At 50.4% G+C, this 16,510-nt stretch overlaps 1 protein-coding gene and 1 long non-coding RNA gene across 4 annotated transcripts in view; both read left to right on the top strand.

Annotated features, from left to right (window-relative positions):
* The first annotated feature begins 318 nt into the window (after window positions 1-318).
* CHST14 (carbohydrate sulfotransferase 14) lies at window positions 319-2,364 on the top strand. Its single transcript, XM_007081778.2, has one exon. It carries the CDS (start codon window positions 459-461, stop codon window positions 1,587-1,589), a length of 1,131 nt encoding a protein of 376 aa, XP_007081840.2. The 5' UTR covers window positions 319-458; the 3' UTR covers window positions 1,590-2,364.
* Window positions 2,365-11,242: 8,878 nt separating this feature from the next.
* Window positions 11,243-16,510, top strand: part of LOC107179592 — a 65,572-nt gene continuing 60,304 nt past the window's right edge. For all 3 annotated transcript variants that reach the window (XR_006218664.1, XR_006218669.1, XR_006218666.1), the window contains exon 1: window positions 11,243-11,314. This is a non-coding gene — a long non-coding RNA (uncharacterized LOC107179592). The remainder of the gene's footprint in view (window positions 11,315-16,510) is intronic.

Below are 16,510 nucleotides of genomic sequence, written 5' to 3'. Positions count from 1 at the left end.
GGCCTGGGTCTCTTCTGCCTTTTGGGCGTCAGCAGCTTTTGTCTCCGAAGCCGGGAGCACCAGTGCTGCCCTGGCTCCGGCGCCCTCTCCCGGGTGGGGGTCTGCACGCGCCCTCCTGGCCCGCTCCATGCTGGGGCGCCCTCCTCTCTCCCCGCCCCGGGCCTGGGCCCGCCCCCGCGCCTGTGTCACGGCTGGGCCGGGGGCGGGGAGCTGCCGGGCGGGACATCCGGCCACGGTCCCTCGCCGCGCCCGCCTGCCGCTCGCCGCCCGCTCCCCCGCCGCAGCCCGGGAGCCGGCCACCCCTCTCGCGCGCCGGGGCCTCCCGCGGGCGCTCCCCTCCTGGGGGCCCTCCCCGCGCTGCGGGCCCAAGCCCTCGGCTCCCGCCCCCGGCCCGAGCCCGCCTCCCAGGCGGCCCTCGGATCGGCCGGGCCGGCGCAGGCCCCCACCCCGGGAGCACCATGTTCCCCCGCCCGCTGACCCCGCTGGCGGCCCCAAATGGCGCCGAATCCCTGGGCCGGGCGCTGAGGCGGGCCCCACTGGGCAGGGCGCGGGCCGGGCTGGGGGGGCCGCCCCTGCTGCTGCCGTCCATGCTGATGTTCGCGGTGATCGTGGCCTCCAGCGGGCTGCTGCTCATGATCGAGCGGGGCATCCTGGCCGAGATGAAGCCCCTTCCCCTGCACCCTCCCAATCGCGAGGGCGCGGCCTGGCGCCGGGCCCTCCCCAGGCCTGGGGGGCTGTCCCTGGAGGCCGGGGACTCGGACTTGCAGGTGAGGCAGGACGTCCGGAACCGCACTTTGCGGGCAGTGTGCGGACAACCAGGCATGCCCCGGGACCCTTGGGACTTGCCTGTGGGGCAGCGGCGCACCCTACTGCGCCACATCCTCGTGAGTGACCGCTACCGCTTCCTCTACTGCTACGTCCCCAAGGTGGCCTGCTCTAACTGGAAGCGGGTGCTGAAGGTGCTGGCAGGCGTCCTGGACAGCGTGGATGTCCGCCTCAAGATGGACCACCGCAATGACCTGGTGTTCCTGGCAGACCTGCGGCCTGAGGAGATTCGCTACCGCCTACAACACTACTTCAAGTTTCTGTTTGTGCGGGACCCCTTGGAACGCCTTCTCTCTGCCTACCGCAACAAGTTTGGCGAAATCCGAGAGTACCAGCAGCGCTATGGGGCTGAGATCGTGAGGCGGTACAGGGCCGGAGCGGGACCCAGCCCTGCAGGGGACGACGTCACCTTCCCCGAGTTCCTAAGATACCTGGTGGACGAGGACCCTGAGCGGATGAATGAGCATTGGATGCCCGTGTACCACCTGTGCCAGCCTTGTGCCGTGCACTACGACTTTGTAGGCTCCTATGAGAGGCTGGAGGCTGATGCCAACCAGGTGCTGGAGTGGGTGCGGGCACCACCCCATGTCCGATTCCCGGCTCGCCAGGCCTGGTACCGGCCAGCCAGCCCTGAGAGCCTGCACTACCACCTGTGCAGTGCCCCACGGGCCCTCCTGCAGGATGTGCTTCCTAAGTATATCCTAGACTTCTCCCTCTTTGCCTACCCACTGCCTAATGTCACCAGGGAGGCCTGTCACCAGTGACTCCGGGTATGTTGGGGACTGGTTTTGACGATGCCAGCTCCCTGCCATTCAGAGAAACCCTAGCTCGGGGGACTTGAGGCTTCTCCAGATGCCTGGATGGCAAGGACTGCCTGCAGAAGTTCCTTGTCCAGGGTGGGTGCCCACCGAGGCTCAGAGGATGGGGTTAGACGAGAGGCCTGGTGCTCTGCACTGAGGGAATTTCTTAGGGGCCATGCAACCCTGCTTGCCCTGGCAGGGCTAGACACCAGCTTGCCAATGAGTAACCACAGATCCTTCCAAAGACTGGCTCCAGGCCCCGGGCTGCAGGAATTGTGCCGTCCACTTGGTCCACCTTAACCTGTGGCCAAAACCTAGAGGTGACACCAATCGGGAAAATGACCAGAGCCAGGGGCCCTGTGGCTCTGATCACCCATTCACCCACTTCATGCGCCTCAGGGCTGGGGTCGTCAGTTGTGCCTTTTAAATGACTTTTGTGCCTTTCTGCTTCACTCACTTTCCTACACTTTCCAGGTTCTTTCTGTTTTTTCCAAGGAAAGGGAAACTGAGTCAGGGCCCTTGCCTGTCCCTGCACAAGTCCAAAGACCCCTGTGCCGAGCCTTTGAGGGGGGGCTCTGGGCACCTCCTGCCTTCTCCCAAGGTTGTAACTGTGGCTGGTGTAATCTGGCTGCCACTTTTCTGACTCATTTATTTAAAATTTGTACTTTTTGATAGAACCCTTGTAAAGGCTTTGTTTTCCAAATTGCTGAATTTTTAATAAAGCTGTTTTGTATACAAAGCCAGCATCTGTAATTCTCCCTCTGAGCCCCTGTGTATCCAAAATTTCTCCATAATGCCTGTCTTCCCAGGTCAGAAGAGGGAGTTTGCAGGTAGAGAGAGTGAGACCAGTGTAAGCTGCTTGGGCCAGTCCAGTGGGCCATTTACATACCAGGGAGCCTTTGGCAGCTTCCCATGGGCCATAGCAGATCACAAACTCAGCTTCTGGGATGGTACTAAAGGACAGGCCCCATTAGGAATGGCCCCATGTCTAGAGCACAGCTACCTGGAATATTCCCTGAAGAAGAGGTGGGTATGAGACATTGGCTCCTCCTCCTCTTAGGCAGGAATACTTTTTTTTTTATGTTTATTTATTTTTGAGAGAGTGGGAGAGGCAGACTGCAAGCAGGGGAGGAGCAGAGCGAGAAGAAGACACAGAATCCGAGGCAGGCTCCAGGCTCCTAGCTGTCAACACAGAGCCAGACGCGGGGCTTAAACCCACGAACTGTGAGATCGTGACCTGAGCCAAAGTCAATCGCTTAACTGACCGAGCCACCCAGGTGTTCCAGGAATACTTCTTGACTGAGGAGGCCCCAGATGAAAAAGGGGATTGTGGTGTGAGCCAGGGGAAGTTATTCTTGGTGTTGAGAATTACAAAGAGGGCAAAGAGGTTGAGTGAGGGGCAGGGTCTTGCTAACTTAGATCCAGAGGAAGTTGTGGGCAATGTAGGAGGACTACAATCTGAGCAGTGGAGGACAGGCCTCAGTGTGTTCCCCAATGCTGTCCAGAGATCCCAGGACCACCAGGCGATGGAGAATAGGAGGCTGGGCTCCCCATGACCATGGGAGAGATGCAAGGTCAGAGCTGGCCCTTCCTTGTTAATCCTATTTCCTATACCCCCAGCTGGAATCACTGTACTTCAGGGACCTGAGGCAGTGGTGAGAGGTGGTGCCAGAGGGAGGGAGGAAAAGAAGGAGGTGGGAAGGGCCCCCTGCAGACAGCACTTATCCTCTGACTTCAGAAGAGCAATCAGGGGAGGGTAATTCTAGGGGCACCCATGGTTCTCTGCCATGACCCACCGGGAGGCCTTTACTTGATTCCTGGTCTGGGTCAGATGCCCCTCTTCAAGGTCGCCTTGACTGTGGGACTTCACCTCTGATAGCACTTACTTGCTGTGTTGTAACTGCCCAGTTACTTATCAGTCTCCCCCATTGAGAATGTGATTGTGTGAGTTTGAGACCATGTCTGTCTCATTCATTTGACATTCCCAGAACTTAGCCCAGGGGGCTGGCTTGCAGATGGCCAGGCAAAAACAAGGTGTGCATCTTGCTGCAGAACAGAGAGCACTGTGCTTGGAGTCATCCAGACCGATCAAGTGCCAGCCCCACTCCCCCAGCTGCCGGACCACCTCTGAGTCTCTACCTGCTCCACTAATCCTAGGAATAATATCTTATGCAGAGTCCTGTGAGGATGAATGAAGACAAAATGAGGAAAAGCACCCATCCCAGCACTTGGCTCAATGGATGTTCTTTGAAATGGTAGTTAAACACCCGATCCCTGAGAGCCCTGTGGAGACAAGTAAGGAGCCAGGACAGGGTGTTCATCCAGCGCTGGAGGCTAGAAGACTGGAGCCGCTTCTGGGCAGAGCCCCTTTGACCCGTGGGTTCACTTCCCCTGCCAACCGGTCAGGCCTCCTCTGAGCTTGCAGCCCCTCAGGAACCCCCTCCCCCAACCCAACCCCCCCCCCCACTCCCGCCATCTACTCTCCCCTTGGCTGGAACCTTTGCTCCAGACCTATGGCAACCATTCAGTCCAGCTCTGAAGGGCCAGCAGCTTGGGGGTGGTAGGGGGCCAAGAATGCCGGCCCCCTGTTGTGCTTACCTTGTTTAAATCTCACCGCGGTCCAATAGCAGAGGTGTTATCCTGTTGTACAGACAGGAGAGTAAGAGAGAGTAAGTATCTTGCCCAATATCCAACCCAGGTCTGTGTGCCTCCCAAATTGCCGGAGAGAGAGACCGTGCACGGGGAGGGTAGAGAGAGAAGGGAGTAGGAAGATGAAGGGTGGATGGGGTTGCATTTGGGGGGCATTTGCACACATCTTCCCTTCTCAGTTCTTTCATTTCTTCATTTTGGGAGAATCCAATTCAGCCCAGCTGACATTTACCAGTCCCTGCCCCGGAGGAGTGGGGGACCCATGAAGTCCTTGATGTGGTTAGCTTATTGGCTACTCTCCTCCCAGGCAGAAAAGGGTGCCAGGCCACAGAGCAACCTGACAGCCAGGACCAGACACCTGTGGTGTGGGCAGGAGGATTTGAGGTAAGAGGGAGAGGACCTGCTAAGACAAATAAATCGTCACCCACCACTGTTTTTCCCCAGAGTCAACCCTGAGGAACTTAATTTGTCATTTACCCACCCTTCTACTCAGGAAAATGGAATTCTGAAAGGGAGGTGGCCCTAGTAGGGCCTCCCTTGTGCTGGGTACCCAGGCCAGAGCTAGGGGTACGTGGCAAGCTCTGGGCCACCAGGGGGGGAGCAGGGGCATTCGCAGAACCGGACACCTGGACCGTGTCTTCTTGCAATCCCTCCTTTTCACTGGGCCCGCCTTCATCCCCACACAGAGCTACTGCCACTGCCTGGCGCCTAGGAGGACAAGGGTCCCCTTTCAAACTGGCTCCGACCATACAGCCTCGTTCCCCTGGGCACAGGGATGGGGCTGGCAGTTTAACTTTTCTCACCAGCTGAGGGCAATGAACAAAGGAAAGGGGAGGAGCCCGAGCGGGCTGGCCTTCCACGTCTGGGCCCTGACTCCACTCTCCTCTCCGGTCAGAAACCACCTTACCTGAGTTTCTGAGGCCCTTTTCCCTCCCCTTCCCTCCCCTCCCCCACCGGGGCCCCTCTCCCACCTCCCCCCACTTTCGGGAGGGTCCCACCACCCAGACCCTCTGCGGGAGCTGACACCCCTCCCCCAACACAGAACCCTCACCTTTTCCAAGGCCTGGGGGGCAAGCCTGCAGGCCCCTCCCAGGGTGGATCCAGTGCTTTTTAAGCGGAACCGGAACGGTCCCTGCCTGGCTTCAAGCAACAGGAGGGGGCATTCCTTCTCTTCCTAAAGGAAAATATAAATAATTAGCAAAGCTTCTCTGAATTGAGAGCACCTGTGCCAGGACCCCGCCAAGTCCTTTGTGTGTGGCACTCTCTTCCTTCTTAAAAATTGTCTTTTTTTAATGTCTATTTATTTTTGAGAGAGGGAGAGAGAGAGAGAGACAGAGGGTGAGTGGGGGAGGGGCAGAGAGGGAGACACAGATTCCGAAGCAGGCTCCAGGCTCCGAGCTGTCAGCACAGAGCCCGACACAGGGCTCGACCTCACGAACCACAAGGTCATGACCTGAGCTGAAGTCAGGCACTTAACCCACCCTGGGGGTGCCACCCAGGCGCCCCAACACTCTCTTCATTCTTACAGCCCAGCAAGGTAAGTAAAATTATTCCCATTTTTATGGATGAGGAAACTTTCCTGAAGAGATGGTGGAGTTGGGATTAAAACCAGCTCCCTGTAATGTTCGCGCCCCCCAGAGGGAACATGCATCTTCGGCTCTCTAGCTCATCGCAAGTGCTGATAAGCACTGTGTTCATTTTCTCGGAATGTTGTACCCTTCATCAACCGTCTTTCCCAACGCTCCACAAGTGATCCTGTCCACAGGGCCTCCGTCCAGCTATTATAAAACTCACCAGGTTTGCCCCCCACCGCCCCGAGAATCAACTTACTAGTGGTGCCAGACTCAGACGGCATATATACTAGATTTTAGTTCGGGTCCTCTGAGCAGCAAATGTCAAGAGAGAATTAGACAAGCAAGAGATTTATAGGAGAAAACAGCTGTGAAGGATAAAGGGGGAAGGAGCAGGAGTCATGAGGAAGAGCCTGGCACCTGTGAAAGGAGAGAGGGAAGGGAGAATTGGGTGAGAGGAGTCTCATATTACAGTGCCGCTCTAGGAAGATCCCAGCAAGGCCAGTGGGGAATACCAGGCAGATTGCCTGTTGGGCAGAAAGGGGAGGGGGTGGGGGCCTAGAGCACTGAGGCAGGCTGGAAGGTACAGCAGCTCAGGGCTTGGTGCTTCTCACAGCTGGTTCTCTCCAAGGGAGGTTTGAGCAGGGTACCTCCACGGCTGCCACAGAGCCCCAGCTTGGATACTCTGACTTATGGGTATCACTTCCCTTCGGGTCTGTGATGACCTTTTCAACAACCAGAAAATAGCTGTTGGCCTAGTAAGAGCCTGTAGATGGGGAGGTGGGGGGGAAGGATCGGGGAGGATCCTGAACTAAAACTCTGCCCCGTGGCCTTTCCCTGGCTTTATAGCAAGACCACTGCCCCTGCCTTTCATTTGGAAATTGGAAGACATATAGCATCACCATGCCCAAATGCCCATACTGTAATTTTCAGGGTGTTTTCTCAGCAGTTTACCCACTTCGCTGCAGGTTTTGATTATCTTTGGTTTGTGTCATTGTCGTTAATTGGGTGGCTATTGCTACCTTCACCTAGCTTCCATCTCGCTTAGGCTTGCAGCCGTTCAGCTGAGAACAGACTCACCCGCACCTCCCAGGGGATATAGTCTAGGTTTCTTCCCAGTGTGATCATTCAGCTGGACTTAAACTCGGGGGGGGGGGGGGGGGGGGGGGGGGGGGGGGGGGGGGGGCAGGCTGAGAGGGAAGCGATGTTGCCCTCAAGGGAGCTTCTAGGGACCCGCATGCCCAGGAGTACCTCGTCTTCTGTAGCATCCCCCTACTGAGCTCGTCAGCCTGTTACTGCCTGGTCCTGGACCCAACTTCATAGAGACAAAGAGAATCACAGCATCCGTCCTGATTGTGCCATTGTGAGGGGACAGGAAGGACCAAGGTCAGGCCAGGTCGTCCCCTGCCCCTCAGCCCTCCAGTGGGAAAGCTGTGCTAGTGGGTACAAGTGTCCAGTAATAAAAAGGGAGCTGTTCTGAGAGATGAAAGAGAGAGCTGGCCTAACTATAGCAGGAAAGCCAGGGGAAGAGCCAGCCCCTGGGAAACTTTAAGGGAGGAGTTTTTGATTTTTGTCTCCGAGCCTAGCCTCAGCCCAAACACCCACGGATAACAAAATGAATTAGATGGGGGGCTGGGGAAGTGATGGGCACAGAGGAATAAAACCACAAGGAAGGGGACTCATAGTCTTGGATACCAGGAACTCCCTGAGGTTTTTCTCAGCTATTGACCTGTTAACCCCCCCTCTTCTGAAATCCCATGGTCCCTAGTACACACTTCTAGAAAAGTTTTCAACCCATGGTGTTACCCTATAGACTGAGGGTTTCCCACAGGAAAAGGCCAGGCCTTGTTTTGCTTTGTATTTGGTACATGGTAGGTGCTCAGTAAAGGTTGAATAAATGGAAAGTCAGATGATTGGATGAATACATGGATGTGTGTGAATGGAAAGGTAGACAGAGATATATAGATAGATGGATGAACAGACTGACAGACAGGTGGATTGGTGGATGAGTGAGTGCATGGATGATGGTGTGTGTGTGTGTGTGTGTGTGTGTGTGAATGGAATGATGGATAACTAGGTGAGTAAGTGGATGGATGGATGGATGGATGGGTGGGTAAATGGCAGCAAGGGAATAGAGGAAAAGGAACTTCTGCAGAAAAAGATATCAGGAATCACAATGGACATCTGGCAGTTAGCATATTGCTTATTTTTTTTAAGTTTATTTATTTATTTTGAGAGAGAGAGAGAGAGCGCACAAGAGTGCTTGGTGGGGGGCAGAGAGGGAGAGAGAAGGAGAGAGAGAGAAAATCCTAAGCAGGCTCGGTGCTGTCAGCACAGCGCTCCACATGGGGCTCAATCTCACAAACCATAAGATCATGACCCAAGCCAAGATCAAGAGTTGGACACTTAAACAACTGAGCCACCCAGGCACCCCTAGTATATTGCTTCTTAAAAGGAGAAGAATGGAAGGAAGGAGAGATGTTCCACTAAGGAAACAATAGCAAAGGTTTGAGAGGTGGAGGGAGGAAGCAGCCTAGACAGAGCTGGAATGTCAGCTCAGGCAGAGCAGGAGAGAAGGGGTGTCGCCTGAACTGGCAGTAACATAGCCAGGTAAGAGAGAGCTGTCTTGAAAAGTGGAACCAAGAGGGGCTCCTGGGTAGTTCAGTGGGTTAAGTGTCCAGCTCTTGATTTCGGCTCAGGTCATGATCTCACAGTTTGTGGGTCAAGCCCCGCATCGGGCTCTGCGCTATCAGTGCTTGGGATTCTCTCTCTTTCCTCTCTCTCTGCCCCTCCCCCTTCTCTCTCTAAATAAATAAATAAACATTTTTTTTAAGTACAAGATTCTTGAAGAAAAAAAAAAGAGAAGAAAGGTGGAACCTAGAGAGGAGCCCAGGAGGTGAGGAGCAGCCATGGGAATTCTCCAAAAGGAAGACCTCCAACAATCGAAATGGCATCACTAAAGCCGAGGTAAAAGGGGGCTGCATTTACTTGTTCCTAACCTGTTCAGGCTGCCTAGAGGAAGTGGGTATCAATCTCCAGTTGTTATTAGGGAGGGAGTCCCTTGAGGTATTAAGGATAATGAATAACCTGATTCCTGCCTTCCAGTCCAGACTCTGCCACAAGCGTCTAATGATCTTCCTAAGTCCCTTCTCTGAGCCTCAGTTTCCTCACATGGCACCTTCACTACTATGAGGACTTGTGGTCCACGAGGAAAGGAGATTTCCATGGCATAAAACTTGAACGGAGGGCTGGAGGACAGCGGAGGGATAAGAGCTTAGGAGTCAGGAGGTCCTGAGAAATTTTCTCTCTTGCTCAGACACTTACCAGCTGGGCCAATTGAACAGTCCTTTCTGAGCCTGTTGCCCCACAAGTGAAATGAGCAAACTCACTAACATCTTTCCCGAAGAGTCGTGGTGGTTTGGAAATTAGCCACAGGACATGCCTGGCACTCAATGAATGGAAGCGAATATTACATAGAAGGGATTCGTCAGGCTGCTGTGTGCACTTGGGCAGCACGGCCCAAACATAGCCTGGGTCTCCCAGAGGAAGGAGCACCTCTTGTTCATTCTCACAAAAGTACCATCTGCTCTTCAAGGTCTGCACCTGGAAGGCCGCCTCCAGCAAGCCTGGGATTAAAAGTGTCATTTCTGACTCTAATGTCTTCCCTTCCACAGACAAGCAGTCTGCAGACCGGGCTCGGAACATGGCCTCCGACCCAGGCTGGGTGGGATCAGACATCCTCCTCCCAGAGCTCCCTCTCTGTCAGGGAACACTGTCATCAGCCCTTGAGGGACCAGGCAGAGGAGGGGAGGCTCCAGCAAGGCTCCAGCACCCTGAGTCCTGCCACCATCCTGTGTCAGAGTCGTTCAGCTGTGCTACAGCCACTCTTTGGTTTAAGAAATCATTCCCACGTAGATGCAAAAGTCAAATAATCATAAGAAGCTAGCATTCATTAACTGCTTTTTTGTACCAGAAAAGAGATGTCTATATACCTTTTCTCCTATTTTTTATTCTGAAAATGTTCAAACCTACATAAAAGTTATGCAGTAGTGCATTGAAAACCCGTACATGTGGGTTCATCGGTTTGCATTTTGCCACGTTGGTTTTATTTCTCTGTGTATGTGTGTTTTACTAAACCATTTCAGAATAGATCACAGACATCCCAGTGCTTCACCCCCAAAATATTTCATCATGTGTCTTCTAAGGAAAAGAACTTTCTGCTCTATAACCCAATATATGATCAAACCTAAGACATTTTACATTAGTACAACAGTGTAAGTCCACATTCAAATTGTCCAGTTGTTCGGATAATGTCTTGGAATTTTTTTTTTTTTTTTTTTTTGCTTTTTAAACCCAATCAAGGATCATGTACTGTCTTTAGTTGTCATGACCCCTTAGTTCTTAGTCTCCTTTCATCAACAAGCGTTTCCCACCATTTTTTCCCTTTGATCGTCCATGCCGTCCACATTTTGAAACATCCAAACCAGTTGTTTGCTGAATGTCCCTCAATTCAGATTTTCTGACGGTTTCCTCGTGGTTAGATTCAGGTTGACCTGCATGTTTGACCTTCCTCGTGGCTCCCTGATTGATTTTACTACCCCATTTTACAGAAACAGAGGTTGCCACACAGGTACCGAGAGGCTGACCTAGAATTGGGAGCAGAGAGCTTGGTTCTCAGTCTGGGCTCAGGCTCCAAGCTGCCAGGAGCAGCCATGAAGTCTTACCAGTTGGGTTCTTATGACAGATTTGTTATCAGCCCCTTGTAGCACCTTGACCATGGACAGAGAGCAGATTTTGACAGGAGCCAGTAAGGGGAGAAGTACACCCCAAGGGAGGGAGCACTTCCAACACACCCTGTAGTAAGCCCTAGCCTCCAGGTCAGCCCAGCCTGGAACCCCCAAAAGTTCCTTTAGGGTGTTTTATGTTTTGGATTTTTTTCCTTTTGGCTGTTTTAGAAATTTGACTTTCTGCATCCTAGGCCTCCGGGGAAATGATGCATCACAACATGCACACACACACACACACACACACACACACACACACACACTCTCACCATGTGCCTTACACTACCAAGGCTATAACGATCTTCTGGAGACCATCATCACTGAATGCTGTCCCGTTGCCTAGCAACCCTAGGGCATTTCAACCCTTCCCAGCCAGAGGGTAGGTAGAGAGGGCAATCATGTGACTGGCTGGGTACCTCTTGCTCTGGAGGTCTCCTGCCCCTGCTTCCTTATGTCTAGTTGCCTAACAACCAAAGGGGTCCTTGTGCTCTGGGGGTTCCACTCCTCCTCATAGGGGATGAGCAGAACCTCTTTAGGGCTTCCTCCTGGCTTGGGAGGGCCACATAGGTCCACTATAGAATGTGGGGCTCCTTGAGGGAGGGGTTCCAGGGAGCTAAAATGGAGGGCACATATCTCCCTTTGCAGTGAATCTTTGAAGGGAAAAGAGTAAAAGGAAAAGATCCAGGTAAGAGCCTCACCATTGCCAGGACAGTTAAGCTTCTTGTGGTTTGGTGGTCAGAGGTTCAGAGACCCGCTGGCCGAGAGCACTGGGTTTGGGTACTGACCATCTGCCTCTTTGAAAGGACAGAGATGGATAATCTATGTACCGGGAAGCTCATTAAACATCCAACCCTACAGTTAATCTCGAATATGTGTGTATAACTTTTTTTTTAATGTGTGTATAACTTTAACCATTTTTGGGGGGCATAAGATTTAGGCCAAGGGTTCTTGCCTGGGGTCTGTGGGGGAAAAGTTACATCTTTGTTTTCACAAACCTCTTCTGAAATGTATGAAATATTTTGAGGTGTTACAAATTCATAATTTTATGAAAGAGTAAAATTGGTGACTTTGTCATAGAAATCACAGGTATTTTTATATCACTTTACAGTTGTTGAAGATATTACAGCCATCGGTTATACTCATCACTACTTAGAAATTATAAGGTATTAGACCAGCCATTATTAGATCCTTAATGTGTTCATGAAGAAGCACAAATCCAGATCACGCTTTCATTTTTTAATATTTTGATAACTAAATGTCGATATAATTGGTTTCCTCTGCGATCCTTTCCGTTTTTTAATACAATTATTCTGAGGCTTCACCGGGCCGCCACACGGAGCTGCAGTACCAAAAAAAAAAAAAAAAAAAAAAAAGGTTAAAAGCCTCAGGTTTAACCTATGGAAGTTTTGTCAAACTAAGACCCAAGGAAATATTCTGGGGAGTTGCCTCATTTTGAATGTTCAGTGTGGATGGTAACATAAACAAATTATTGTCCACTGTTCCTGAGGGTTTGAACAACTGCCTTAGAATTGAGTACTGACACACCAGCCGTATCAGCTTGTGAGTTTGCATTTACAGCAGTGGCGATGGCAAGCAGCTCCACCCAAATTGTTCCATTCGGATTAGAAAAGAAGAGAAACGGGGGGTCTGGCTGGCTCAGTTGGTAGAGTATGTGACTTTTGATCTTGAGGTCGTGAGTTCAAGCCCCCGTTGGGTGTACAGCTTATATTTTTTTTAAAAAAGTTAAAAAAGGGGCGCCTGGGTGGCTCAGTCGGTTAAGTGTCCGACTTCGGCTCAGGTCATGATCTCGCGGTCCGTGAGTTCGAGCCCCGCGTCGGGCTCTGGGCTGACAGCTCAGAGCCTGGAGCCTGTTTTGGATTCTGTGTCTCCCTCTCTCTCTGACCCTCCCCCATTCATGCTGTCTCTCCCTGTCTCAAAAATAAATCAACATTAAAAAAAAAGTTAAAAAAAAAAGTTAAAAAAAAAAAAAGAGAGAGAGAGAGACATGTAATGTGAAAGTACCAAAAAAGAAGAAAAGAAAAGTGGCTGGGAAGTTGGTAGGACAAAGTGTGCTGAACTCCAAGAAGCTGCCCCCATCAGTCAGCAGCATAGTTAGGTCTGTAGAATTCTGCTGCAGGAACGTGGTACACGGTATCATTTATCCCATAAAATTGATGCTTTCAGTTTGGATCGTTTGTAGTTGAACGTTTGTTTGAACTTGTAATTTTGTTTTGGTTTTCGCACTAGTGTGATAACTATTAGTGGAAGTGTCCTCAGCTTCATGTTTTGTACTTGCTTGATTAGCAACTTACCGCCAGATCTGGGCATTTTTTCTTCTCCTTTAATGGGAGGACGTTCCTCAAGGGTGAGAAATGCCGGGTTGAGGTACTCACTGATCGCTCTTCGTATTTCCTTCTCTAGTTTATCTCGTTTTCTTTTGAAGAATGACTAAGTTAGGGTCTCAAGCATGAGAATGACTCCATTTCAGAGGCTTCCCAGATACAGGGTTAAATAGCAAATTACCTAGTAATTTCTGCAGATGGCAAGCATATGTGTGATTCCTTGATTTGTCCAAAGTCTCTCTCCCACACTGTGAGGACTGAAGCATATAGGTAGTTTTATTCTGTGGGCATTTTGGACCATGTTTGACTTTCTCAAGATAGGGCTTCCTCCTCTGACTTCAGCTCAGGTCATGATCTCACAGTTTGTGGGTTCGGGTCCTGCATCAGGCTCTGTGCTTGACAGCTCAGAGCCTGTAGCCTGCTTCAGATTCTGTGTCTCCCTCTCTCTCTGTCCCTCCCCAGCTTGCACTCTGTTTCTGTCTCTCAAAAATAAATAAACGTTAAAAAAATTTTAAAAACAAAAAGATAGGGCTTCCTTGGGACATAAGCACTAATCATGAAGTGAGGGAACCCATACTTTATGAAGTCAAGGGAGAGGCCAGGCTGAACATATGGTGAATAAAATATTCTTCCTTTCCTATCTACTCTGGAAAGTATTTAAGTCCTGTTTCCTACAGTTTGATCAATTGATCTATCAATAGCTATTCTAAATATGCCATATATATATATATATATATATATATTTTTTTTTTTTTTTCTTCCTGTAGCAGGGCCTGAACATTAGAAAACCTACAAAGTTGGGACATCTGGGTGGCTCAGTCGGCTGAGTGTCTGACTTTGACTCAGGTCATGATCTCACAGCTTGTGAGTTCAAGCCCTGCGTCAGGCTCTGTGCTGACAGCTAGGAGCCTGGAGCCGGCTTCAGATTCTGTGTGTGTGTCTCTCTCTCTCTGCCCCTCTCCCACTTGTGCCATGTCTCTCTCTGTCTCTCAAAAATAAATAAACATGAAAAAAAATTTAAAGAAAACCTACGAAGTTTCAGAGGGTTCAGCTTTAAAGTCAGTCCCAAAAAGTCACAAGTAGTGATTAACTTTGACCCTCTTGAGGATCACATATCAAGCAATTTACCCGTGCTGGTGTTTTAAAATAGCAGGTAACTCTCCTCAGAGTCCCACTCAATGTGGCAATGTCATTCCCGGGACGAAAGGCTACCTTCTCTCAGAGTCCCAGCTACTCACATTGCCTCTGCACTGCTGGGGGCGCTTTTCCACCTGTCCTGGTGACCTCGCTCTCTGTTTGCAGGCTACTCAACAGCCTGGGGAGTGGCAGCCAGCCCTGGACAGTGCCCTTGCCCTTGGCTGTGCCCTTCCTTGGGGCAGCTTCCTCTCGGCCCTGCCTTCCGCCACCCTGCTAGCATGCCTGTGACCTTACCCGCAAACCAGCCTCCCGTGCCACCACACCTGACCCCTAGAGCTTGGGATAGTTTTCCTTCTATCATTCCAGCTCCTGAAGGGCTGGAGAGCTCGGTTTTACATTCCTTTTCTAGAAAGAACTTGGAAAAGAAGTCTCCCAGGGCCTGGCTGGAGGATACTGCATGAGGAACGTCACTCAGGGCAGTATCAGAAAACGTTCCTAGACAAGGAGTTCTTTCACGTGTCCCTGTGGTAAAAAGCACATAACCTGAATGTCCCCTCTTAATTTTTTAAGGGTACAGTTTGATGCCGTTGACTGTATGCACATTGCCGTACCACAGATCTCGAGACTTTTTCATCTTGCACAACTGAAACCAAACCCATTAGACTATAGAACTCCCTGCTTCCCTTCCCTCAGCTTCTGGCAACCTCCATTTTACTTTCTGTTTCTATGAGCCTGACGCCTTTAGACACCTCATATGAGTGGAATAGTGTGTGATTTGTCTTTTTGTGGCCGGCTTATTTACTTAGCATTATGTCCTCAAGCTTCACCCCTGTGGTAGTATACGTCAGGATTTCCTTCTTTTTTTTAAGCTGAATAATAGTCCCCTGTATGTATATACTACATTTTGTTTATCCTTTCATCTGCTGAACATGACAGTTGCTTCCACATGTTGGCCATTGTGAATAATGCTATAATGGACATGGATGTACAAATATCTCTTCAAGATCCTGTTTTAAACTCTTTTGGATATATACCTAGAAGTAGGATTGCTGAATAATAAGGTAGTTCTATTTTTATTTATTCAAAAAAAAATTTTTTAATGTTTATTTTTGAAAGAGAGAGACAGAGCACGAGTGGGAAAGGAGCAGCGAGAGAGGGAGACCCAAAATCTGAAGCAGGCTCCAGGCTCCGAGCTGTCAACACAGAGCCCGGCGCAGAGCTTGAACTCACCAACGGCAAGATCATGACCTGAGCTAAAGTCGACACTTAACTGACAGAGCCACCCAGGCGCCCCTAGTTTTATTTTTTTGAGGAACCTCCACACTGTTTCCTATAGCAGCTCCACTATTTTACCACCCCATCAAGAGTGCGCAAGGGTCCCAATGTCTCCACATCCTTACCAACATTTGTTATTTTCTGTTTTGTTTTTGTTTTGTTTTTTATAGTGGCTGTCCTAATGGGTATGAGGTGACATGTCATTGTGGTTTTGATTTGCGTTTCTCGGATGATTAATGATGTTGAGCATATTTGCATGCTCTTGTTGGCCATTTATAAATCGTCTTTGGAGAAATGTCTGTTGAAGTTCTTTATTCATTTTATTTTTTTAAAGTGTATTTCTTTCGAGAGAGAGCGCGAGAGAGCACATGCAAGCAAGTGCAGAGGAGGGACAGAGAGAGAATTCCAAATAGGCTCACCGCTGTCAGTGTGGAGCCCAGTGTGGTGCTCGAACTCACAAACTGTGAGATCATGACCTGAGCCGAAGTCGGACACTTAACCAACAGAGCCACCCCGCACCCCATGTATTCATTTTATTTTATTTATTTATTTTTTTAAATTTTTGTTCTTAACCTTTATTTTTGAGACAGAGTGAGACAGAGCATGAACGGGGGAGGGTCAGAGAGAGGGAGACACAGAATCTGAAACAGGCTCCAGGCTCTGAGCTGTCAGCACAGAGCCTGACGCAGGGCTCAAACTCACGGAGTGCAAGATCACGACCTGAGCCAAAGTCGGACGCTCAACCGACTGAGCCACCCAAGCGCCCCCATGTATTCATTTTAAAATTGGGTTATTTGTGGGGTACCTGGGTGGCTCAGTTGGTTAAGTGTCCGACTTCAGCTCAGGTCATGATGTCATGGTTCACGAGTTCAAGCCCTGAGTCTGGCTCTGTGCTGACAGCTCAGAGCCCGGAGACTGCTTTGGATTCTGTGTCTCCCTCTCTCTCTCTGCCCCTCTCCCCTCCCCCCTCAAAAATAAATAGACATTAAAAATTAAAAAAAAATAAAATTGGTTTTGTTGTTGAATTGTAGGAATTCATTATGTATTCTGAATATTAACTCCTTATCAGATATATACTTTGCAAACATTTTCTCCCCTTCTATTGGTTGCCTTTTTTACTCTGTCGA

Source organism: Panthera tigris, chromosome B3, assembly GCF_018350195.1.
Source record: "Panthera tigris isolate Pti1 chromosome B3, P.tigris_Pti1_mat1.1, whole genome shotgun sequence".
Taxonomy (NCBI): Eukaryota; Metazoa; Chordata; class Mammalia; order Carnivora; family Felidae; genus Panthera; species Panthera tigris.
Note: the sequence above shows the minus strand (reverse complement) of the source record. Positions and strands in the feature narration are given on the sequence as shown.